General features: G+C 43.5%; 1 protein-coding gene across 2 annotated transcripts in view; it reads left to right on the top strand.

The window, feature by feature from the left end:
• Positions 1-26,769, top strand: part of aig1 (androgen-induced 1 (H. sapiens)) — a 36,858-nt gene that overhangs the window by 794 nt on the left and 9,295 nt on the right. For both annotated transcript variants that reach the window (XM_061242847.1, XM_061242848.1), the window contains exons 2-3: positions 9,463-9,618; positions 14,155-14,256. In XM_061242847.1, the coding sequence (XP_061098831.1) occupies positions 9,463-9,618; positions 14,155-14,256 (258 nt within the window). The remainder of the gene's footprint in view (positions 1-9,462; positions 9,619-14,154; positions 14,257-26,769) is intronic.

Below are 26,769 nucleotides of genomic sequence, written 5' to 3'. Positions count from 1 at the left end.
ATGTCTTGATTCAAAACATGTTTGCATTTATTCTAAGGAAAAAGCATACGATGTATGCCACGTCATATTAAATAAAGGTGTTACATTTTAAAGTTATTAAGAACGAACATTTTTGTTTTTAAATATGGGACATACTGCCCCCCATTCAACCCGGCACTCAGCTCCACACATGCGTATGCATGCGCTCATATACTTGCACCCTGTTACTATCACCTTTCAGCTTCCGGTATTTTGACAGTTTTCAGTAAACAAGCGATCGTTTTTCATTCATAAGCCCATATTCTTTGTTTTTGAAAATTAAAATGCTTTAAAGTATAGCAGGCAAAACAGCAGTGATTACATTTTCATGTATTTGTTAATGTTAATAATTTGGCCTACATTATGACATCACAAGCTTGCCATTTGGTAGCTTTTCTCTGGAGACGAATTCAATTATAATAAAATGTGAATTACTAAATTAAATCTAGTTAAATAAATCAGCATAAGTGTATGAATATGATGTTAACTCAACACCATATACATTTTTTGAATGCTTGAATGTGCTTTTAATGAAAGAAAATGAGAAATTAATTGGAGGGTAATTTCCCTAGACGTCAGAAATTCTATATTTTATTTATTGCCTATTTAGGTACAGTATGCATATTCAAAAGCATGGAACTAGCAGATAAATACATTTCCCTTCACTTTTAATCATGCAATCATGCATGCATTTCAATCACTGCAAACCTAACAAAGCACACCTTATTCAACAGCTAGAGCAGGGCTGTCCAACCCTGTTCCTGGAGATCTACCATCTTGTAGGTGTTCACTGCAGCCCTAACAAAGCACATCTCACTCAACAGCTAGAGCAGGGCTGTCCAACCCTGTTCCTGGAGATCTACCATCCTGTAGGTGTTCACTGCAACCCTAACAAAGCTCACCTTATTCAATAGCAAGAGCAGGGCTGTCCAACCCTGTTCCAGTAGAATTAGGTGTGCCAAATTAGAGGTTGCTATGAAAGCCTACATGACAGTAGATCTCCAGGAACAGGGTTGAGAACCACTGCTATAATAACACACATGGCCCTTGAATTGAAATCCAGCCCTGGTTTTCTTTTCTCCCAGACAATTAACTGGACAATTAAATGCAAACCTACAGGACGGTAGGTCTCCAGGAACAGGGTTGGGAACCTCTAATTTACAAATATACAGAAATTTGTTAAAATACACACAGAGAGCAGTAGTCATCTGTTTGGTACGATGCGTAGGTGTTAGAACGGACTGGGTCCCACAGGTTCCCACCAAATATTTACTGTAGTTATGGGACAAGTAAACTTTGCTGCAAGTTAAAGTGGACAGAGTGTCAGAAACAGTTGCAGGATAGACAAGCCACTTCTTAGTGCATTAGTTCAAACATCAGCAAAATAGCATCTGCTAATGCTACATTTCCCTTTCCAGTCTGCTATTCTAACTTCTGGATAACTTGTGCGTTACATAATGTAATGTATTTTGTTCAAATTCAGTAAGAAAATATGCCTACGGCAAGGCATGTCCATGTGTTGTTTTAATAGTGTTTGCCTAAAGTGGCAAACTGTCAGCAAACTGCTTTCTCACATTATGAATTCGACGACTGGGCCCTGATAAGGCACGATGCACTGCCTGTTTATGAGAGCAAATCAGAACTGTAATGAGCACCAGTGTGACAGATTAAGCTGACATGATGATTCATGCGACTGAGCTTTTTGTTTTTAGTATGTCCAGATATCAATACTATGTGGTTTTGTTATAGAGAGAGATAGCAAATGAGGCTTTTCTACTTTATGGGATGGGAGTTTGGTACTGAAGGCAGACCTGGGACTCATTTGGCAAGCCGGTGAAGGAGAACAGGATAAATGATGTGGTTGTGTAACGTGCATTGGGAAGTGGGAATGTCTCACAAAACCTTAACCTAGAAACACAAAGATTTACAATATTTCACCACAAAAAATGGGACTCAATTTGGCTTGTGGTTAAAATGGCCTTTTTCTCTTGCTATATTTTAACATCGGAATCGACATATATTTCATTCTGAATGTTCTCCTGTACTGGGTATATTCTACTGAGTTCTCCAAATCAGTGTTGCGTAGGTTCACAGCTACTTGTGTGATTATTAGGTACTTACTGTGACTTCAGTGGTAAGTACTATGAAATAAAGTCTGTAAGTACCATATGTAAGTACTATGTAAATATGTTGTAAAAACTACTTACCTCTGAAATCAAAATAGTTACCCTATTAGTACCTGGTATTTATACAGTAAATACCAGGTAATTAACAGGCTGTAAAATAAAGTGTTAGCACATATTTCCTGACTGATTAAGGAAGGTTCAGGTTGGGGTCTCTGACTCTCTGATGAGACACTGTTGGAGCCAAGCAGTGAGTAGGTCTGTGTAGTAACACTTGAGTAAGATCTTATGTGTGTTCAGCAGGACAGAGGCACCTTACCTGCACGTCGTGAAAACATCTACCGTGTTTCTTTTTCACTCATTAAAATGTCGTCCTTAGGAGAAAGAATGATTCTTACAGGTATTCCTATAGGAATCCAGATTATTATCCAAGTATAAATTGACAACAGGTCTTTAAAAAAAAGAAAACCTAACGTGTCTTTTGAACATTCTCTTCATATTGTATTGCAGTAGTGTAAATATTATTTTGTATTGACTATGTCTAAAGTTGATCCAGCAATATCTGAATCTTTCAATTTCAGGGATGGCTTTTAAAGTCACTGAAACATTAAAGTTGCTGGAACAGCACCGTTTTCAGTATTTCGACATGCCACACATTTTTTGGTGTTCGGTTCGTGCCCGAAATATTATGATTTTAAAAAGGTACAGTTATTTCCTTCTTTTCCTGTGCCGCTGGCTCCCGTGTGATCGGCCATAAGTCTCAGGTGCGTGGTAGCACGTCTGTCGAGCTCAGTGGTGTGTGGATCGCTTTCCTGGCCTGCCCCCCCCTCCCCCTTCCCCTTCCCAGGGGCCTCAGCACAGGTGCCCAGAGGAAGAGCAGGCACTGCCAAAGGCAGCTGTGTTCTTTTAAGGGCTGTGGGGTGGATGTCAATCACCTGACTCATGTGGTCAGCAAGAGCGCGGCGTGCTCGTTCGTCAAAGAGCTGGCTTCATTAAAGCTGCTGGGTTAGTGTTAGGCCCTGGCTTTGCCTTTGTGTCCTTTTGCCCGTCGATTCATGCTAAATGGTAAATGGTTGGCTTTCATATAGTGCCTGTATCATTCACCCATTCATACACACACACACCGACGGCGACTGGCTGCCATGCAAGGCACCAACCAGCTCGTCAGGGTTTGGTGTCTTGCTCAGGGACACTTCGACACACCCAGGGTGGGCTCTAACTGGCAACCCTCCGACTGCCAGAAAACTACTCTTACCACCTGAGCCAGTGTCGCCTCATGCTAACGGACACGCGCACACTGAGCATGCTCAGAGCGGTTCTGTTCCAGCAGGGCCAGGTGCCAGAGCCAGGGGCGTAGCGAGGAATTCTGGGCCCCCTGGAAGTATATCTCCATCCTACTGGAATTTCTGTGGGCAAGCTCCAGCTGTGCCCCCCCCCTCCCCCTTTCCAAGCTGTGAGCCCCTAAAATCATCACCAGCGCTCACCCCACTAGTCATGGCCCTGGCCACAGCTTCCAACACTGTTGTGAGTTAAATTCACGACTGGATTCACATGAGGATTATACAGCACCATGTTAATTGTCATCGTATTCAAGCGACAGGACATTTTTACAAGGCTGCAAGACATTCTGCTCTCGTGGCTCAGCGAGCAATCAGACTGCTGGCTTAGCACAAGGCTATTGCTATGGGGATGGGCTATACTGGCAGCAGTGAAAAGCGCCAGTCGAATGTCGCAAAGCTTTAGATCGTACTGCCGATTAAACCAGCACAAGTAGTTCTGTCAATAACCTCTGGGATGTACAGTTTATCTACATGCATCATTAGTGTCACTCGGAAAACAGCAGGATGGCTAATTCGATTGTTTTACCCATTTAGCTGGATTCACAGAGCAACCGTAATTAAATTCATGCCAAGCAGGAAATGTTATATTTGTTTCGAACATATCTGAGGATCAAGAGGCACACGATCCATCAGCAAAATCCAGGCATTAAACCGTGAAAGCTTTTTAGCTTTTTGACCTTGGAATTAGAGGCCTCTGTCTACTCAGCAGATCATTTTGAGATATGAAGTTTCCATTTACCTTATCTTTTATCTGTAATACTGGAATACATTCCTCAATCATTGCACTTATTGTAAATACATGACATGAAGAATTGTACCTGCAGATATTTCTTTTAGTTTTTCAGAATGGAGAGCAGAGGTTTTCCTCAGTTTATATCCTATGAATTTTAACATGAACTCTTCAGGAAGCTTCACATAATGAGGAGATTAGGGGGTTCAGCTCTATTCTTAAGATTGTGAATGCTGTTCATATTTAACTGACAGTACTGGTAAAAAAAGAGCATCCCTATCTCCCAATTTTAATTTTTTTTCCAAAATTATAAGTTTTAAAACCCACTAATGCTAGGTTTCTTGCCCCCAAAAATAGTTTTGAATTGGTGGGGAACAGTGAATGCCTTTTCTTGTTTAGTTTAATATTGAATATATAAACATAATTTAAATGGGAAGACCATATCTCAAATATGAAAATTATATTTTTGAATAGAGCAATTATAGTATACTATAAAGAAAACCATGCAAAAGTTTGTCTAAAAATAGTACATTTAAAATGTAGAAGCCATTTACATATTGTGAAAGGCTTGATTGTTGTGTGGTGTTACTCATTGCGGTTTTATGACCATCAACCCGAAAATACAAAGTCTTCATTTCTGTGTGATTTTTGTAGGTTTTGTATTTGTCTGTTATTAACCACTGGTCATTATTCTCATTGAATCAAACCAAGTCGCCCATTGAAGTACCCCCAAAGAGTCTTCTGGCTCAGTAAGATTGGGTAGTTTGCTCCAAAAGCCCATAACAAGTTTATATGAATTCCAGTTGTTTTCACTGCCGCTGTATTGATTGTGTTAGCTGCAAAAAAAAAACTGTCTGGATTCACATTGTTTTTATTCAGTTTATGAAATAAATGATCTGAACCGGTTCCTTGCATCCCATGTTATGTTCCTGGCTAAAGACATTGAATTGTGTTAAACTCTGAGTTTATGACCTGCGTTACAGGCCAGGAGTTATTGTGTTTCCTCTTAAGTACCTCTGATGCTGCGTGGAGGGGGGGGGGGGAGTGTACAGAGCTAGTAAACGGGTTTATGCCTGGCTGTCGGCATTAACCCGTCGTGAGAAGTCTGCTTTTCGAACCCGGCTGAGTTTAATTGAAATGAGAGGGAACCTGGACAGCAGTCGGGGTTAGTGTAGCTTCGGGCGAACGTGCTGATGGCTGCAAAAGAGGAAAAGAGCGGCGCTCTCGTTGAGAGAGAAAAATGCAAAAATGTTTTTGCTAATTCTGTCTCAGGGCAGAGACCTGTGTGTGCTGTGGAAAGCAATTTTTCCATCCCGAAAGATAGTGCTGCAACTGCTATAATAAATTAAACTGTGAATTAATGAGAGTTAAAGTCACACTTTTCAGCTTGCCAGATTTTTTAAATATATATATATATATATATATAGATTTCTTTCCTCTTTTTTTGTGGGGGGGGGGGTTAGATAAAAAGCTCCACTATGACCTTCTTCTTAGTGTACTCCTGCCTTAAGTCCTGCTAGTGATTATGAGTAGACTGTGAAAAACAACATGTATGCATAAGGAGACTTTCAGCAGAAGTAGAGTATGCCATTTATTTTAACCGTTATGGAATGGTTTACACTTTCACTGGGCTTGTAGTGAGTGTAGTGAGGACAAAGGCAGTCAGTAAATCATGACCTGGGAATTATAAGGTTCTATCTGCATTCTGGGTGGTTTTGAGATGTTGTGCTTCAAAGATACCAAAACAAAAGGGCTCCAAGCAGATACTACCTGTGAAATGTACCATTTAAAACAATATTCACACATATATTTCATGCCCTATGAACAGCATAGTTATGACACTAACTAACTGCCAAAAATGTAATTTAGAACCTCATAATTCTATGGTCTTAAAATGCTAGGGCAGGCACTGGCGTGAATCCAAAACAGGTGTGACCCAATCGCAATTCAGCGTTTAAATGTACCAGCACAGGCTAGGGTGTGAGGTCCATCAAGGTGGGTTTCAGTTCATGTCATGAGGTCAAAGTGCCAAAGGTGTGCACCCCTTCTTCACTGTCCAAGTTCTCCATTCTCCGTTTACATTCTGTCTGCTCTGAAGTTCGATAGCTAATTTCACTCTCCCCCTCGCGTTTGATTGTCCATTATGCCGTTAGCGTGATTCACAATTAACTTGCAAACATTTCTGCTGAAGGAGTGCAGATAAATCTCTTTGCGGTGCGCTTTGTACAGCTCATTCGCAGTGCTCTGCACCCAACGAATTAGCGAACCGGCACTGCTTCACCCACTGTGCCCGAGGGCTTAGAAACGAGGCAAGCCTTGGCACAAACTTCCGTTTTGTAGCTCTGCACGGCTCAGAGACATCGGGCTGTGACAGGTGCATTTGTGTTGAGCGAGAGGCTTTCTGGAGCCGCAAACTCCACTCCGCAGTGTGTGATTTGCTGTTTTGTTATACAAAAATAGCTCTGAGGCCAGCTTAGGGTCACACTTCGAAGGTTGAGACAAAGACATGTAAATACAAATGATGCAACGCGAGGCAACGCCGATTCACGACTCACATGGCACGATTCCGAGTCCGACTCTCCGTATATGGGGTAAAGAAAGTGCTTTCGGTTATTTTTTAATATTCCTTTTAAAATTAACATTTTAATGTTAAATTTTTCAAGATGACCCCACAGGAACACCTGAAGAGCATCTGATAGCTCCTGGATCAGCAGGGTTTAAAATTGTCCACATATGCTGAACATATTGTATTCATATTAGATTGCTTTTAAAAGATGCCAAATTAGAATTTCAAAACAGGTCTGTTGTAAGCAAGATATCAATCTTTTTTGTGATTTTTTTAATGTGGCATCTTAAGATTAATACCGAACTCGTATTTTTGAATAATTCCTGAAACGAAAAGCATGTTTCATGTGTTGCGCATTTAAAAAAACTATTTCCCTTTGAAGTAGAGTACAATAAAAAATTGTTTGACTATGAAAAACATTATTTGATTTATTCAAGTAAGTATGATTAAAAATGAATAATCAAAACATAATGAAAAAATTCTAAAAAGTAATGTAACACCAAACATAACATCAAAATTCTGAAATGTGGGAAAAAAGCATGTTGATGTAGTTGCATGTGAATATGAGCTAAATTAGGTCAAATGTTAAATCATGGAACATTTATTGATTGAATTAAGCTCCTCGTATATCACATTCATTTCATTGGTTCATTAATTATTTTATACTTTACAATATTTACACCTGACATTATTCAGCATTACTCTCTAAGCACCCTCGGTGCCATTCTCTAGATGCAAATGCGCAGTTGCCAAGTCAAAATGTTCTGTTTTGTATTTCCCCTATTTTCCTTATTAGCTACATAAATCAAAATGCAGCTTGCTTGTCAAGACATTTTATTTCACTCAAATATTGCCCATAGACTTCTGTACAAGCAGTAGCTCTGTACAGTGTTAATTTTAAGCTCTGGCTGTCCTGAAATCACCTCTTTTAGGAGATTCAGAATACGGGCGATGGGTAGGTAGGTCACAGCGGACTGGGGTCGTTTGGGCAGTGGAAAACAGTGAATGAGCCATTGGACCGAAGAGTGGAACAAGCTAGCTATGTAGGGCAGGCAACACAGCTCATAACTCAACGACTGAGTGAAATTCCAGGGTGATTTCAGAGTTGTCTTTGAGCGATTATTAAACGGATTTCAGGTGGGTCTCCATTAGAGCCTTTTCCACTGGATCCCGCTCAGTCACCTTTGGGTTTCTGGGGTTTGCGTGCCCTCTGGTTGAACCACTTCCCCCTCAGACCTCCTAGTACAGAGAACGCAGGGAGGTTAGTCGCTGGGATTTTGTTTTTGAACTTTTTAAGATCTATTGATATGTGTATTTGTAATGACTCGCAGGTGGTGCATTACACAAGTGTCTTAACTCGAGCGCTTAGGTCAGACTCGCGTAATGCTCTAGTATTGTTCTGATGGTCAAATAATGAGCAAGCTGCCTCAGTCGAGAATAGGCTTTCAGTCCAAAGGTCCAAATATGGTGTGTGTGTTTGTGTGTTTGCATGTGCGAGTGTGCACGTCTGTGTGTGTGCGTGAGTGTAAGTGTGTGTGTGTGTGTGTGTGCGTGAATGCATGTGTGTGTGTGTGTGCATGTGGGTGGGTGTGTGTGCATGCATGCTTGTGTCTGTGCATGTCTGTGTGTGTGTCCGTGTGTGCTTGCACGCAAGGATGTGTGTGTGTGTGTGTGTGTGTGTGTGTGTGTGAGTGCATGCATATGTGTGTGTGTGTGTGTGTGTGCGTGCATGCTTGTGTCTGTGCATGTCTGTGTGTGTGTCCGTGTGTGCTTGCATGCAAGGATGTGTGTGTGTGTGTGTGCGTGAGTGCATGCATATGTGTGTGTGTGTGTGTGTGTGTGTGGGTGTGTGTGCGTGCATGCCTGTGTCTGTGCATGTCTGTGTGTGTGTCCATGTGTGCTTGCACGCAAGGGTGTGTGTGTGTGTGTGTATGTCTCAGTATTTATCATTTTTGTTTGTACTTTATCATGCAGTATTCTGCCCTGTGCCGTCATCTCCATTACGCAGCATCCAATCAGGTCATAGAAATATTGTGGTTGATTTCATCAAAGCAATCACTTTAATGCTCATTTAGCAAATTACTTTTTTTTCTCATACTTTCCATGGCCTTTTGCTTTGTATTATTTCATTTTTACTGTAGACATACAGAGATCACAATCAATCCTTTTGATGTATTCTGGAAGGAACGCATAAGCATTCAATCCATAGGGGAAAAGTGCTGGTCAAATTGTTGCCAAAGTCTGCTCTGATTTTGAAACTTTTTATGTGTGCTGAGAGAATATTTCTGTAATCTATTACTCTCCATGTGGTCGAATGTTCCACCTCATATATCCTCTGGCATATATTGTGAATATGTTGACTTTTTCAAAATATAATGAGAAATTCTGGAAAATGTTAATATATACTTGCAAATTGAGCTGGTCAAGCTGGCCATGAGATGGTCTAGCTGGGTATGAGCTGATCAACCAGCATGGCCAAGCTGATCATGAAGATGGTCTAGCTGGGTTTGAGTTGGTCAACCAGCCAGTGCTGGCAGCTTATGTGCACTGGTAGCTGGTCAAGCCATGTCTAGCTGGGAGCTGGTCTGAATTGGTCAACCAGCTACTAGCTGTTTCAAATCCTAGCTTGAGCTGTTTTTTTGAGCAGGATGGACTATGACCTGGCGTTTATGCTGTCTGTCCCAGGTCATCCAGGCGGTCTTCTTCGGCGTGTGTGTGTTGACGGACCTCTCCAGCCTGCTGACCAAGGGCGGTGAGAGCCAGGAACAGGAGCGGCAGCTGAAGAAACTAATCGGCCTACGGGACTGGATGATGGCTGTCCTGGCCTTCCCCGTGGGAGTGGTGAGCTGAGCTCTTTTCGGTACCGGCGGGTGATGTTCGCTCGGTTTTAAAAAAAGAAAAACATTTCTCTAAACACACAATGACCTGCCATTAAAGTCTGCCTTCTACACCCTCTTCCATCCCCCAGGACTACGAACCAGCAGCCCTCTGCACTCATAAGGGGACTTATTCACTTATGTTCAGTCACCAAGCTTGTTTCAATTGCTGTAGTTTCACAAAGTGCATGCTCTGTGTCATTGTGGTAGCTGGGAAGATTGCAGCAAAGTATATAGCATGTAACCTAGTTGCTAAGGTATGTGACTGGGAAGCAGAGGGTTGGTGGTTCAAGCCCCGGTGAAGACATGATAAGACCAGCTGTTGGGCCCTTGAGCAAGGCCCTTAACCCCACATTGCTCCAGGGGGGGATTGTCCCCTGCTTGGTCTTTGGATTAAAGCATCGGCTAAGTAAGAAATTATCATTATTATAGACTCCTGTGAATGGCAAATTGAACTATACCTCCCCTGCACTGAAATATTTTTTATAGAGAGAATATGTATTTAAGCTAGGCAAATCTATTTTATTATCTGCACTCTATTATTTTTAATTTAACTCTATTTTATTATTAATTATCTGTTCAGAAACTGATATGATGCCCCTGCGTTTTAAATGGCCTGTGGAAAGAAAAAATAGCCACTGAATAATAGCCTTGAATAATTATCAAAAATATTAAAAAGAAGGAAAGTACTAAATCAAGTTGCTAAGTGGACTGAGCTATATAAGCTGTTCAGAAGAATAACAAGCACACTCATGAAGTTATGAACACACCTAGTTTTCAAAACGGTGCCAGCTAACTCACAGCCTGCAACCAACAATAAAAGAGGCAGCAATTCAAATTTTGTTTCAGTTATTCAAGTGCTGTTAAAAAAAGGGTGCTGTGAGAAAGTTAAGAAGTTTGAGCCCAGTTCCGTCACCATGAATCTCTCACACCTCAGAGCTGAATTCAAAAGAACCTTCCGTGTGAACATATGCCATCTGCATTCTTCCTCTGTGTAACTGTTCCTGGACCAGACGCTGCGATTTCCATTTGCATAAGGCGAATAGGGACACCAATATGCATTGTGTTAGATCTACTGTCAATTTGCTTTGCAAATTCCAGGCGTCTATCTGTTCTGCATGCCGTGCCTCTACATTGAAATATATTGGCAGGTTAATGGGATCTGCTCTAAAAAAGAAATGCCTAATGTTTATCTGGCTTGGATATGCCTTGCGTTCGCAATCTCCATCTGATAATTACTCGGAAAATATTTAAATGAGCCTTCTGTTCTTTCTTTTTTTTTTTTGCTTCTGTTTGGGGGTGTTTACATTGCTTATAGGGGGATATTCCTGGCCAAAATCCAAGATGCTAAATGTCAGAAGTGTTGAAGAAGGCAGTTGGGTTTTTTAAGCTGCTGGCCATTATTTGAACTGTATTAGGTAGGTATGGAGTTGCTGGGGTTGATTTTTTATTTCCAGACCACAAGCCAGCATTGCAGGAGGATTGACTTTGCTGGCTGTCTGGTAGCTGCGTACGGATGTGACATTATGCACAGTTTTGCTGACTTCTGGGCTGCTGTCAGTGTCGGTAAACCATGCAATTATGCAGAAGCTCTCTCTTCTTGAGATTCCCATGACTTTAGTTTCATTCTGAGAACTGCAAAACAGTTTCTCTTAGCAAGTGTTTCTATTGAGGCTTAAAATATTTTTTTTCTCTCATGTAGAAAACATTAATTTAAAAGCTGCTTTTTGCTTGACAAATGATTGAACCCATTGGTAAATCTTGAAAAGTGGAAAACTGTCTCAGCTCACTGGCAATCTTTTTTTGTCTTATTTAGCAAAAAAGTCATATAGATTTTAGGATTGACTTATTTTTTGTTTTTTCCAGTGGCGAGCAAAGGCACCTCGGCAAGGTGTATCGGCAAAGTTTACTGAAGCGCAAGAGGCGTCCTTCAGCATGTACTCAAGGCCAGTGCGGTGTGTTACCATCCCTGGTTGTGTTACCATAGGGTATGTTACCATCCCTGAAGCATACAATGGGACACTTGGCACCAAGGCCCAATGGTAGGTGTCTGCGAATCAGACACGGGGTCTAACTTAACAGCCCGTACAATGGGACCATATTATCTCAGGGCGCAGGGGCCGGATCTGCACACCTGCGGGGGCCGGGGCGTGTAACACACAACCCGGAATGCGCCCCCTCCACACACCTCCTGTTCTCCTCACGTTGGTCATGTGTGAAGATTTCCTTGGCAAGCCTGGCGGGTTTCTCTTCCTCTGATTGTGCCCCCTCTCCCAACCCCCCCCCCCCCCCCCCCCCCCCCCCGCCTTTCTCCCCCCAATGAAAGTGGAAACCCTGGCACGGGCGCACAATGGGAGAGATATCCTGTGATATCCTCCACCTGAGTCACACAGAGCTGCCAGGTAATTCCATCCCGCTGCTCCAGATGGTTTGTCCCGGTGGGGGGGTGGGGAGGGGGGTTCTTGCAGGCCCGCTGTGGTTTCTGGAGGGCGGGTGGGGGGTTGGGGGAGGGGGGGGGAGGGGAGTTCCGAGACCAACACGGGTGAAAATCTAAATAAACGGCCTGTCTCGAGCGGTGCTGTTTTATTTGCTGACCGTGCACTAAAAGAGAGAGAGGGAGGGAGAGAGAGAGACAGAAAGAGAGAGAGAGAGCGAGGTAAAGAAATGCTGTTGGTTTCAGAGGTGCTTAAATAACCTGTACCAGCTCAGTCAATGCAGCCCTTTCAGTGGACTTCTCGCTAGGCAGGGCCTGTTTATTTAATAGTTAAGGCTGCCGTCTTCTGAAGCCTACTGAAAGCAGGGGCCGCGCTTAAATAATCTGAGAATACAAACCGAAATAGGAATAATATGTCACATCCTTCAACCGGGGGTTGTTTAATGCAAATAGGTTGGGCAGAGTTGGGAGCAGTTGGAACTGTCTTGATCAAAGGGATTACGGGTAGAGCTGGAATTCCTTCATGGAAGAGGCTGGGCAAAGCAGGAACTTCAAATAGCGCTCTCAAAGCCCGTGTGACCGACAGTAGCCTGCTTGTTTTCGCGTAGCGTTTGATCTTCTCGCTGGCTTACTGCTGTCCTTCTTATAAAATACACATATAGCTTCGAGTGACTACCGGTTGAGAAGCAGAAGCGAGCTCTCAGGGATTAATTACGGCATGCTGATAGGGCAACATTAGCCCCGTAACCGTCGGTTCATCCAGCGTGTGGCTGCTCATCGCTCTTTCTGAACTTGGGGCTCCTCTGAAGGTTCAAACCGGGTCATCGTATGCCGAAAACAAAACGCTCGACACCTGTCCTCGGTTTGAGCGATCCCCACTCGTGCGGCTGTGGACTGTGGGTGGCCTGGTGCAAACTAATTACGAAACATAAAAGTACAGGCAATCGGTTTACCTTGGATTCCGGTGGGAGGTGGAAGAGAGGAAGTGAATTTACGATGTGCGTGAAGGCGAGAGTTCACCCTGGGGTTTCACTTCCTGTTTGGTAAATGACAACTGGGGCAGCTCGGATAGAGACGCGGGGAGAGGAAGGCTCGGGGGGGGGGGGGGGGGGTGGAACGGCAGCGGTGGTGTTGTGGGAGGATGTGCGTTCTCCGGAAAAATGAACAGGACACGGTGGCAGGACGTACGAGCACTTTGAGCGGTGGAGAATAATTAGAGCCCGAGATTAATTCAGCCACTGATCCACTTGCCTGTGGAATGCGGTGATTCACCTTGGAACACACAGAAACCTAAGCATCTAATGGGCCCACTGTCCAGGCAACATGGGTTCCCTCGCACTGAGCCATTAAAATGGTGCCTCTCAATACTACAAGGACAAGAACAGAGGGCCATCTTTAATGCGCACATTAATCACTGGTTTTTAACCCCTGCCTGCCTGATTTTAACCATGTGGATTGCTCTGTGTAGAAAGCAGTTGCCTGAAATACTGTGGCTGGTCATCAACCAGAAAGCATCTTGACTTGCTGAGCTGGAGCCAAAACAAACCAAAGTGGCATATTTGTTATACAGAACTGGCTGTGTTGAAAAGCTCAGAGGCTATTAATTTTTGATTTCTCAGTCACACCCTTTTTGGCTTTTGATATTATTGAGTGCCAAAACCAAAAACAATAAGTCAGTCTTAACAAGTATATTTGTCTTATACTTAGACTTAAAATCTTATTACCTTTTTGGAAAATAATACAACAGAATTGCCTGTGAGGTGAGACAGTTTGGCTCATTTCAAGATTTTCCAATGGGGTAGGAAAATTTCAATTGACATAACAAAAAGTAATTTAAAGCAAGCTACTATTTTCTACTTGGGAGTCATGAAGAGAGTGTCATGAAAAGAGTACCACAAATATTGTCATCTTTGCAATTAAACTTATTAAAATTAAAATTAAACTTTTCAACAAAAAACTTTCTTACAGTACTTTGGATGGATATTCTGCCTGCCATTTGTCGCACTCTGTTTTGCAGTGTGATATGTTGTGTAAATTAATACTGTTCTTCTTCTTTCTTCTCCACAGTTTGTGGTGACCATGTTTTGGGCTCTCTACCTCTACGACAGAGACCTGGTTTACCCAAGACTACTAGACAACTTCATACCCCAGTGGCTAAACCATGGAATGGTGAGTGTACATCAGAAGTAGGTTGACTTTAGAGGAACTGGTAATCTCTGATTAAAATCTGGGTTTAATCAAAAGGAAATTAAGATTTGGCTATAATGCTCATCAGAACTTTCAGACAGATGGGCTCTGTTCATCCTTTAAACACAGAAGTATTCTTTATACATTTTATTTTCAAGATTATTGGGCAAAGTACACTGCAAAAAAGTATTTCTTAACAAATGTTCTAGTCTTGTAATGAAGATTATCCTGTTTTCAAATCTCATTTTTTTTTCTCTAGTAGATCATATTAGCTCATTATAAGTTACTTGCTTGAGATTTTCTTACCCCACTGGCAAATCTTGATATACGCAAATCCCACTTTATTGGCCTTAATATTTGTGCCTTATCTTATTTCTGGGGTTTTGCAGTGTACTTTTTCTTGTTTTTAGTTGTGCTGCATTGTCACATCTGTGCTGAGCACAAAGGCACTGCCCTTACCCTGCACGTTGCTGACTGGCTCTCATATCAAACACATCCAGGAGACGGCTTTTCTTATCTATGAAAACAAATATCTGCCTACACAGGACAATGCTAGTTCACTGTAGAACCGGAGACAGTTTATACAAGGTTAGTTTATTGAAAACTGCCACAAAGTCCATCCTTTTCCACAACCTCCGGAATGTTCACAACATTGGCGATGATCTGCCCTTAGTTTCTGTTATTCGATAAACGAATGTCTGTTTTCATAGGGCACGACAGTGCATCTCGCCACGAAGGGAGGGAGAGGCAGAATACTTTCTCTCTGACGTGTATTGACGTCAGGCCGCGAAAACAATGGCAAAGTGTTGCGCAACCGCTGATTTAAATCAGGTCCAGCAACGCCTGGAGGCCCTACAGCACAATTAGATTACAGGAATGTTGTTTTAGCAGGTGAAGGGGATGGCTGATGGAAGTACTCAGCGCGGGCGATGCCATTACAGAAGCTCAATTTCCCTATCTGTCAAATTTGCAACCCGAACAATGCAGCCAGATTCTGCCCTCGGTATCTTTCTGCACCGATGCCAAGCGCTGGATCAACATATGGGGTTCAAATGCTTCCCAGAACTTGTCGGATGTGACACATTTTGGACCGTCTCCAAGTGTCAGTAACACAACTCGGTTGCTAAGTAGTGAAATTGGTTTCATAAAATAAAGAGAAAAAATATGTGCCGTCTCATGCAGAGGAGATGGGCACTATTGTTATTTGGCATGACTGAACGAAATAATGGATGGCCTAATTTTTTAAGGATTAAATGAGATTAAAATCTACGTGTTTTGGGGAAGCATACTGGTTGGCAAGTTCTGTTGTTTATTCTGTATATTTGCTTTCATGTTGCTACGTAAATTCCTCTCTCGGCTGCATGGATCAAACGGAGTGCTGAACCCCTGGTTTTATTGCATGTAGGAGACCCACAAACAAATACATGAAGGAATCGTTGCCTTAATGCAAAAACCAGAAAAATATGCCAGGCGTAACAAGTATTTGATACTTATATTTAGACTTAACATCTTATTTCTATTACTTTTAACTGAATAGGACAAAAATATTGCCAGAGATCTGAGACTATTTTACTTATTTTAAGATTTGCAAATGGGGTCAATCAGTTTTACTTGTCAAGCAAACAGTAACAAAAGAAAATGATATCTTCAATTTTAGAGAAATAAATAAGATTTGAAATCTTATTGCAGACTTTGTTTGCAGTGCTGGCAGCGACTCAGAGTCGGGCAGAGAAGCGGTCCAGTATTACAAGTATGTTGTTGAGGGCGTAGAAACTCGCAGTAGAAACTGCAGAACGTCAAAACAGCTGAAAACAATTCTTAAAGCGCGGAGCCTTTCGGATCGGACCGTATAACGGCTGTAGCGGGGTTACTCCGTCGTAAATATTTTGGTGCATTCCATGGTACCGCATCTGTTTGTTTACCCCCGCTGCCACGGCAACCGTCTTGCGCTCCCTCCGTGCCTCGGAGAAAACAGTGACCAAGCCCTGTTACTGTTTGGCAAGCTACCGGCTACAATTAAAGACATATGAGCGAGGGGTGAGGTACAGATTTGTATCTCTTTATCCTGTTTTACCGCAGCAGGGGATTCGGATACACCTTGGCTTAGTCGCGGGAGAGAAGGAAAAAAATACGGCTTTTTCTGCGCAGTGAGATGCTGGGAATGCGCTGACAAATCAGATCCCTTTTTCGTAAGGGACGTCAGAGTCGGAATCCTGGTCGGTTTAGCATTTTAACAGTTTATGGACGGGGTATGGACCGAGGGACCATGGTCCTAGGTCAAGCTCTGCTTTGAGGTGCTATGCGAGTACAGGTGCAGGAAATGGGTTAGTAAGGGTAATGGGGTCACAAGAAACGGGGCACTCAACAAAAACAATTCTCGACAACAAGTATTTTAGACCGATATTTAGGCTTAAAAGCTTATTTCTGTCTTTTTCGCGGTTATCATGTCACTCATCGATAAGGAAAAATATTTGACCGCGTCATTTTACATGGGATGATTAATAATCAAGGGACCATTGCGTGGCGAAGTGAAATTTCATGCGCCACTGGAAAGGGTCTGATAAGAATTGTTACACGACACACTGCAGTCACAGCTTGGTATACTGAGGTATATTGTGATAACACAGTAACAATTATTATCAGGGCCTGCCAATGGGGCATGAAGTCTCATTTCACTCATGCAATGTTCTCGCGAACGTTAATCGTCCCATGTAAAATTACACGGTCAAATATCTTTCCTTATCGATGTGTGACACGATAACCAGTGCATTTAGGATTCCGACACAGCGGCAGACACGCGATACATGTGAATTTATAGATAGTTGCCAACACTGCAGATCCGGGACAGCTCTCTTCAAACGATTTTCGTTTCATGTTGTCGAGCCCGGCGCTGCGAAGCGTGTGTTTGGAGAGCTGAACAGGACTCCTTTATTGTGGCACTGACAATTAGGGAAACAGCGGCTGCGCTGTCGCGTAAGAGACAGCCGCGCGGTCCTTGAGTGGGCTTTCATCCCCGTGTGGTGGGCGGCCTCCTCGCTCAGATTCGCTCTGACAGTAATGCCGTCTCCACCGCGTAATTACTCCGCCGCCACCGGAGCGCTGTCGGAGGCCGGCTTCCGCTCTTGTGTTACCGAGAGTGGTCTCACGCTGCGCGCATGCGAGGTTCAAAGCGTCCCCCTCGAGAATACACCGCGAATAAATATCTAACACGTCCCTAGAGGTACCTGTACCGACGAGGTACCCGAAAACCAGGGAGGGGGGGGGGGGGGGGGGCGATGGGAGGAGGGGGGGAATAGGAGACAGCTCTTCCAGCTTAAGGTATTTTTCTTAACCTCACCACCCCGTCAGAGGAGAACTGCAAAAACCAAAAAATAAGTATGTCTTAAGAAGATTTTAGTCTGATATCTAGACTATTACTAATATAAAAATATTGCCAGGGTGACTCTTTTCAAGATTTGCCTGTGGGGTAAGACAACGTCACTTGTTAAAAAGTAACTTAAAATGAGCTAATGTTGTTATACTTGAGAAAAAGAAATAGACCGACTTCTGTTGCAGTGAGTGATGCCTCATCCGCCAATGGAAGACGCTCTTGTTGGAGCTCTGTACGAGCTGGAGCAGGACATGGTTATATTTAATTCAGCGAGGCAGGCCGGGGGAGACTGAAATGACACCGCGGTCTGAGACAGGCTCCATTGTACGGCTGGACTTTTATGACTGATTATCCCTCGGTAAACTCCCCCTACATCTCCGTCAGCCCTTTGTGGGTCTGCGAGCTGCTAAGCGGGGAGACAATGGGATGTTCTGCAGCAGCCTTTTGGCCAGAGCAGTTCTCTGATTCCCCCATCAAGTATTCATGAGCTCCGACTGCCAGCCCTACTGCTTCATTGTGTCAGGTCTCCTGGCTCTCCCTGGCTTCCTTAATGCACAGGTCCTAAGATTGTATTCTGAGGAATTACCTCTTCACCTGACAGTCATAACTGAACCTGTGCTTTAAAGGCGGATGTAATGTAAAGTTTTATGTAAAGTAATATAAGTTAACAAGACTATGAAAATCATTTCCAGGGAATTTGTTTCGTTGGATGTACCAAACACAGAACTGAGTCATCGGGGGTTACAATGCTGATTTGTAAGTTCTTACTTCCTCTTGTCACACACCGTAGTGTAGTGTTTCTCATAGCCCGGCTCCGGTTACCGTTTTGAAACCAACACTTTTTGTTTCATTTGTTGCGAGAATCTCTCTCTCTCTCCTGCTGTCTCACAGGTTTAATATAAATATCAATAAGTGAAATTCTTTCTGGAATTTCAGACCGTATAGCCTGTCTTTGACCTGTCTGCGGCAACAGTTCTGGGCAATATTTTTGTGTAAGCAGAGCCTTGGTCCAATTCAGAACAGACGCCCATCAAAACATTATTTTAAATTGCGTGTCCCACATTTGGAATTTTGTTTGTTTATACTGTGGCCACACTGTCAGATTGTGTTCGTGCGAACGACAAAGCTAGATATGTTCTTAATCATCCAGGAAGATGAAGAAATTATCTAGTATTGGTGAAATGAATAAATGAAACATACACAGCATAAGAAGATACATCCACTGCATCCACCATTCTTTTTTCTTTCCTCCTTGTTAATGGCCTGATTGGTTTGCCAGTTTCAGATGAATTGTAGTCCATGTTTAGGATTAGCCAATCCCTCTTCTTGGAGGAATCTTAGGACACTGCTGAGATGGACGCAGACATTTGTATTAATTTACTGCATTAAAAACCATGCGTACGTGCTTATACTTAAACTCGGGCAGATGTGCAGTGCATCAGGGGTCAAACACAAACCTTTCATCCATTATCAAAGAGCAGACTTCCACGCCCATGTAATCATATAAGTGACCGTAGCTCACAATTAATCTTGCAGTTGACATCTAAATGAGGCACTTCGTATGCTCCATTACTTGTTACGATGATCAGTCTTTTCTAACTGTTGGTGCACCTCTGATTGGGGCTCACATGGGGCTAGCCTTGCTTACCCTGCAATCAGGCTCTTGTGTAAGGGATAGCTGCTGTGAGAGCGCCCCCTGGTGGATCACAGAGGCTTGGCCACCTGGCCTTCACACTGGTACATCTTATCACATGATTGGCTGGACTACACACCCTCTGACTACATATCCCACAATTCTATTGGAACAACCTTACTCCATTAGACAGCAGTTACACCTAGTTCTTGCAAATTAGAGGAGCTAAGTTAGGGCCTCCTTAACATTAGGAGGGATGTTCTTTTGAGGAAAACAGCTGGTACACCAAGAAGGCCAGCAATTGCCATTCTTTCCTTAAACGGGAAACACACATGTGTATGTGCCCAAAACAGGACATTATCCCATGACTCCTCTTGCAAAGAATAGAGGTGATAATCCTGGAGGCCCAGACACATAGCCAAGCTGTCTCAGTCTGAACCGATAATGACTTAATTGGTTACTTAAAATCTTTCCCTAGCATCTGATATGTGGTGAATACTCTGGTACCATGTGGTTATCTTGTATAACACACGTGGGTGTTACAGCTGAGCTAAGTCTTGAGATCATTGAAAGGTGTAGGTGTGTGTGCATGTTTGCGTGTGTGTGTGCATGTGGGTGTGTGTGTGAATGTGTGTTATGCATGTGTGTGCATGTCTGTTCATGCATGTCTGTGTGTGCGTGTGTGTGCTTACACGTCTGTGTGTGTATGTGTGTGTGCTTACACGTCTGTGTGTGTGTGTGTATGTGTATGTGTGTGCATGTGTGTGTATGTGTGATTATACATGCGTGTGCCTGTCTGTTCATGCCTGTATGTGTGTATGTGTGTGCTTACATGTCTCTGTGTGTGTGTGTGTGTGTGTGTGTGCTTACATGTCTGCGTCTGTGTGCGTGTGCGTGCCTGCAGTACAGCTGCTTGTGGTTTAACAGGCCAACATTGGACATGTTCAGCTGAGTAAATCTGGTGGGAGCTGCACTGTGGGTAACCTAAACCTGATGGCGCATCACTAATGGTCTGTGTAGACATTCCCTTGACCCTGCGTCTCTGTGTAAAGTCCTTTTAGAGGGCTTGTTTAGGCGCTCTGTGTCATAATGCAGCCGTGTAAGTGCTATTATTTAGCGTGTAAATGCAACCTTCTGTGAAGCTCCGAGTTGACAGATGGGATCTTATTATTATTGCTGGCGAGCATCCAGAGAGTGGCCAAGGACGTACTGCACTTCAGTCTTATGTAACAATAGCCCGGTTCCGCAAAGCCGGCAGCGCAGAACATAACCTGGGACATGGCAGCCATCTCAGAAACCAGCCCGCAGCCTTCCTCCACCTCACAATAAGGGTTTCAGGGCTTTATGTTTAGACTTATGTTTAGACATGTGTTGAACCACCAGTGAGCCCTAAAGGGTACCCACTGGCTCATTCGCTGGAATAGAAAAACAACAGTCTTAAGTGTTTGCATGCTTTTATCGTTTGCCACATACACCTAGATTGAGAGTTGAGGTTGTTTTCTCTTACATTTTTTTTAATGCACTGAGTAGATTTTCCATGTGCTACTGATCAATGCTTTGTGCATCCAGGCACACCCTCTCCTTGGCAAACTGTCCTCTGAGATCAGCCATAGGCCAGGTGACTTTAACCAATTGAAGTGTAGGTTTTTTGGAAGGTTTTTTTTTTAGGAATAGAACTGGTTTCAATTACCAGGAGGGGTTCAATTATTACATCAGCATTAGATTGTTTAGTTAAGAACATTCTAATCACATATTTGTGGTCTAATGTCAAACCCCCTTCAAGGGTAGGTTTTTTGGAATGTTTTTCAACATTCTAACGCCGCGTTCTAGAACTCTGTTGCTTGCGATTACCAGTAGTGATTGCAGTTACATCACAGTTAGACAGTTAAGAACACACTTGTGATCTTACACCTTAAAAGGTTAAAGGGTTAAGTGGCCCGTTCTAATGTGATGTAATGGGCGCAGGCTGGCTCGTGGTTGGCTGCCCACAGCGGCTCTCGATATGAGCCCTCTCTCCCCAGCACTGCTATATCCCCAGGCACTGACTCCAGCCCTGTCTGTCAGCCAGGTCCTGATCTCAGCCGCTCTCCCGGTCAGGCTGGCAATCACAAGCCCGGGCTCAGCTGGCACGGGAGGGGAGCAGACGTCGCCCGGCTGTCTGTGCCAAAGCCTCCCGCAGCAACTGGGGCACGAAAGGGAAGCGACCAGGCGGAGTGCCCCGTGCGCGTTTCCAGCGCTGTTACGTACCATCACCTTAAATGACAACGGCAGACTGCACGTGTCACAAGCCTCATTGTGATGTAAAACAATCAGAGAAAACTCCATGGTTCAGGTCTGCTGAGAGTTTCCTCATACCGAAGACTGAAAGCCACATCCACCTGTCCAACAAAACAGCACTTAACCCTTTAAGGTGTGAGGTCACAAATGTGTGATTGGAATGTTCTTAACTGAACACTCCAATGCTGATGTCACAATCATGACTGGTAACTGAAACCAATGCAGTTCTGTAACACTGAATTGGAATTTTGGAAAATCATTCTAAAAAAAATCTACTCTTCCAAAAAGACACAGTAGATAAGCTCTACTCATCAAACAGAGAGTAACAGAGCCATTTAAAACGTCTATTTGTATGGCTCTTTAGGAAAGCAGAAAAAACTGTTTAACAGTTTGTGCAAAGACCTTATGCTCTCGCGATGAGCTGGTCTGTGGAGCGTAAGTGTGTCAAAAGCAGATTGTTTTGGAGTGAAATGAACGGTGTGATGAGAACCTTGTTGTCATTTGCTGGGCTACAGTGAGCTCTTCCCCATACATTTGGATTTGCTTATTTGGTTTTGAACATAAAAAAAAAACGCTGGCTGCCACTCAAACGTTTTCACACCTGCTGAAGCGTGTTCAGAACAGGGTTCCAGAAAATGGGTCCGGGGAGATGCTGAGGAGCCCAGGAACGTGAACCCGTCCCAGCACACGGGTCATCAGCTGTTTCTAATAGCAATCCGCTCCACTTACGCCAGAAAAACAATGTTTATCCCGACAGGGTTTCAAAAATAGCAGATGAACTAAAAATACAGAGAGCAGATGTGTCAGGATAAGATTTCTGTGGATGTGCCTGCACTGTGTTTTGACGCAAATGCTTTTTGGCCATGTCTGAGAGACCCTACGAAAGGTAGTGAGGTTGGGTCCCCTCCCTCAGTTGTTGACTAAAAGTACACACTGCAAAAAAAAGTCTCATCAATTGTTTTGGTCTCGTAATGAGACAGAAAATATTTGGAAAATATTAGCTTGTTTTAAGTTGCTGTTTTCATACCCCATTGCCAAATCTTGAAATTATTTCTCACCTTTGGCAATGACATACAACTGAAAATAGAAACAAAGTAATAGAAATACGATTTGAAGTCTAGATATGACTGACTTAAGATTGACATATTGTTTTGTTTTTTGCAATGCAGTTCCCCCCCATATAAATTCCAGAATTCAGGGGATGCATCAAAACATATGTCCCTGAACAGACTCTCCTGTTGAATGTAGTATCATTACCGAATATGAGTTACGCTGCGGTGAGGATTCTATTATAATTGATATGCAGAAAGCGCCAGCCTACGTGCACCGAACCACGGGAGGTGGCTGTTTTGGTCTGTGGAACGGCAGATCCATCTGCGTGAAGCGGCAGCCAAGCCGGAGGGGGTGCTGAGTGAGTGTGGGACGGGTGGTATTTCTGGAAGAGCCCCCCGTCGGTGCTGCCCCGGCCTGTCATCAGGGCCGGCTCCAGGCAGGGGGGCGGGGGGGGGGGGGGGTCCGCGCTGACAGGCGTCCCCGGGGACCCCGATCGGGTCACTCGGCAGCCGAAAGCCCCTCCGCTCGCCGTCCTTCAGTGAGCGTCTCTCGTGTCCCAGGACCGGACCCCCTCAGCGGAGATTACTCTGAGAGCGGTACCCCCTCTCCCGCCCCTCAGCCTTGGGGCCCCACAAACAGCCTCCCTGTCTTGTTGGTAGTGAGAGCACTGCAAAATAAATCTGTAATGATACAATACTTAAACAATACTCTTTTTTTCTCTGAAACAGAAAATATTCGTTGTATGTTTCTGTTTACTTGAAAAGTTACATTTTGGCAAATCTCAAAATGACTAAAACTGTCTAGACTAGTTGGAAATCCTTTTGTCTTTTTTCACAATAAAGAAACAGAAATAAGAATTTAAGTATACATACTGTATACTGTAGGACTAAAATACTTGTTGAGACTGACAATTTTTTGGCTTTTGCAGTGAGGTGGGTGGGGTGACATTACATTACATTACATTACATTATTGGCATTTGGCAGACGCTCTTATCCAGAGTGACGTACAGTTGATTAGACTAAGCAGGAGACAATTCTCCCCTGGAGCAATGCAGGATTAAGGGCCTTGCTCAAGGGCCCAACGGCTGTGCGGATCTTATTGTGGCTACACTGGGATTAGAACCACCAACCTTGCGTGTCCCAGTCATTTACCTTAACCACTACGCTACAGGCCGCCGGTGACAAATTGCAACATGTCCCACTGTCGTTCCCCTTGTCAGTTCCAGGATATCGTATATTTCGGTGTCACCGGGGCTATTCTGTGAAAACTGCCTTCGGTTCTACAGGTAGCTCTCAGATGAAAATGATAGTGTTCGGTTGGAAATACTACAGCCAGAAGTGTATACTTAAACCATCCATCAGTTTTTTGTTTTTTTCCCCATATAACAACCTAATCACCTTGAAATCTATCTGTCAACGTGCGTTTGTATGCGGCTCTTCCAGCTCGTGGGGCTGCTTCACGAGGGGCATATGTGTGTAGGCTTGGGGGGAAAAGGAAAGCCTTGGACAGGAGACGCTTGGTGTCAGGCCTCTGTATGTGTGACTAGGCCCCTGCTTCACCCTATGACACAGCATTCTCACACAAGCTGGCGTATCAAAGCGAGGGCCTTTCTTAACCCTCTCCTAGTAAGACAGTGTGAGCATGAACGCTAGAATCACACCACCCAGAACCAGGCTGCTTTCCCTTCGGAAGCGATTACGCAAACTACACTGCAAAAGAAAGTCTTAAAAAGTGTTTTAGTCTTGCAGTGAGACATTAAATATTCTTATTTCTCGCAAGTAGAATGTACTAGCTTGTTTAAAGTTACTGTTTGCTTGACAAGTGAAATTTCCCTACCTCATTGCCCGAATCTTGAAATGAGTCAAACTGTCTCACCTCATTGGCAATATCTTTGTCTTATTCAGCAAAAAAGTAATAAAAATAAGTTTTTAAGTCTAAATATGAGACTAAAATACTTGTTGAGGTTGACTTGTTGTTTGCTTTTTGCAGGGAATTAATACAAAGCTCTTTCATATGAATTTATTCTGCTCTGCAGTCCAGAGAGGCCCATGGGGCAGTCAGTTAAAGCCGTTTGCTTTTGCCTCAGTCAGTAGTAATGTGTTCTCAGAGACCAGTTGTGGTTCATTTTTAAGCAGGGGAGATTTCAGTCGGCGAACCTGAAAAGCCCATCGGGTGAAAATGGTTCGAGGGACTAAATTCCGGGCCAGGAAAAACCTGAGGAGGAGAAACAAAGGCTGCGTTCAATGGTATTGATTCTCTTTACAAAAACAATCCGCTCCTCGTTTTCATGTGCATACTGCACAGCTATTTCCTCTGGTTAGAGGCTGCTGGCGGATTACTTAAAAACGATCGATAATTGTGAGTCTTTTTTTTTTTTTTGGATGCTAATGTTTCAGCGCGGCTCGAAGCGAAGCGGTGTAAGATATCGGAGCTGATTTAGATCCCATTCGGAGTCTGGAAAAGTTACTGCATTAAGCTCTACATTCGAACCCTGTCATTAAAGCGGGCGCATTGCTGGCGTGCTAGCTCATCCTTGACAACTGAGAAAATATTTACTCATCTCGACACAGTGAAAAAATGGCCGGTTCACAGTTCAATTTTTTTCTTTTTGTGTTCATTGTTACTTTAGCTCGAATAAAGAGTGCCATGTGGGGAAATTATGCACTCTTCTGTCAAATGACCATTGCTCTATATGTTCAGGAAGTGTAGTGTATTTTTTTAATAGTAGTAGTCGTTTTTAGGCTTTGTAGGTACACCATTACATGAAAATGGAAAAATGTAAGATTAAATTTGCTAAAATTGTTCTAAAAATACTGTGCTTTAGTTTTCACCTAAGCATGTGTGTGTGTACCTGTGTGTGTGTGTGTGTGTGTGTGTGTGTGTTAGTCTATGTGTGTACATACGTGCGTGCGTGTGTGTGTGTGTATGTGTTAGTCTGTGTCTGTACGTGTCTGTGGGTGTGTGTCTGTCTGTCTGTCTCGTATTTTAAATATCTTTCGCATTCCCCAATAACAAACCTGCCTCATTTCAGTCTTTCTTTCAGGAATCTTTAAGTGAATGCTTAGGGATTTTCCATGGACAGTGCTAGCATTCCTATGAAGCCACAGGACTCTATGTTTGAGAGCTTCCCTCTGCAGTGGTCAGAGGCTTTGAGTTGAGAGAGAGGGCTGCCACATCAAATTAACGTAGGGGGCCACAGGACCCGCACAAAATACAACATGACCGGGTGAGATCCTGAGCGAAAGTGCCGAGTCAGGCCCTATCATGTGATCGCAATCCAGTCGGAATGAGAGACGTTGGCTTTTTTTATTGCGGGTGGGTATTTTTCTGGCATTTTTGCTGTAGGCATCAGTCATGTGAGTCACAGGGTATTGTGACGGTGTGATGGGAGGTGGGGGGGGGGGGGGGGGTTGCCTGGAGCGAGTAACCCTACACCTGACCTTGGGAGCGCTCCTTTGGGGGGGGGGGTCTTTCCGATATCCTATTCCTCAGTGGCTTTCACCAAAACACAGCTCTGTCTGCGATCCCATAATGCCCTCTGCTCACAGATGTATTCATAGTTGATAAAGACGCCCGTGTTAAAATGCGTGTCCGTAATGTGGTCACGTTTCTCAGCTTTCCTGGAGGCCCGTTAAATTTATCGCTGCCTTTTCCCCCCGTTTGTGAGAGCGAGTAGCTCGTTGAAGGATTTGAGGCGGATGAAATTTGTAAAAACATCTGTGCAGCTGTAAGGCATTTCTTCAATTTACTTCAATTTGCTTCATCTTACCTGTTGATGTTTCATACCCAAAATGTAATGTGTGGTTGGTTCACTGATACGTTAAACAATACGTTTTTTAAAGGGCTTAAAGCCAGTACTTTTTAAAGCCCTGCTGTAAACTATCTTTGGAGTTGTAACCTGTGATTCTAACAGCCTGTATGAAAGGTACCATAAAACATTACACAATTACATGTGATTATGTGCCTCTTAGGAGCATTTTTGACTGGGTGCAAAATTGAGATTGAGACCAAAAAGTGATATCAGAGAAGATATCAGTAGTCAAAAGAAGTTGGTGAAAAAGAGATTAAATGGGACTGTTGATTGTAACGCTGTCTCCACGAGGGTTTTAGTCTTGTAGTAAGTTGAGATCTGAAGATCTTATTATTTTCTCCGCAGTAGAA

This window comes from Conger conger, chromosome 5, assembly GCF_963514075.1.
Source record: "Conger conger chromosome 5, fConCon1.1, whole genome shotgun sequence".
In the NCBI taxonomy this organism is placed as follows: Eukaryota; Metazoa; Chordata; class Actinopteri; order Anguilliformes; family Congridae; genus Conger; species Conger conger.
Note: the sequence above shows the minus strand (reverse complement) of the source record. Positions and strands in the feature narration are given on the sequence as shown.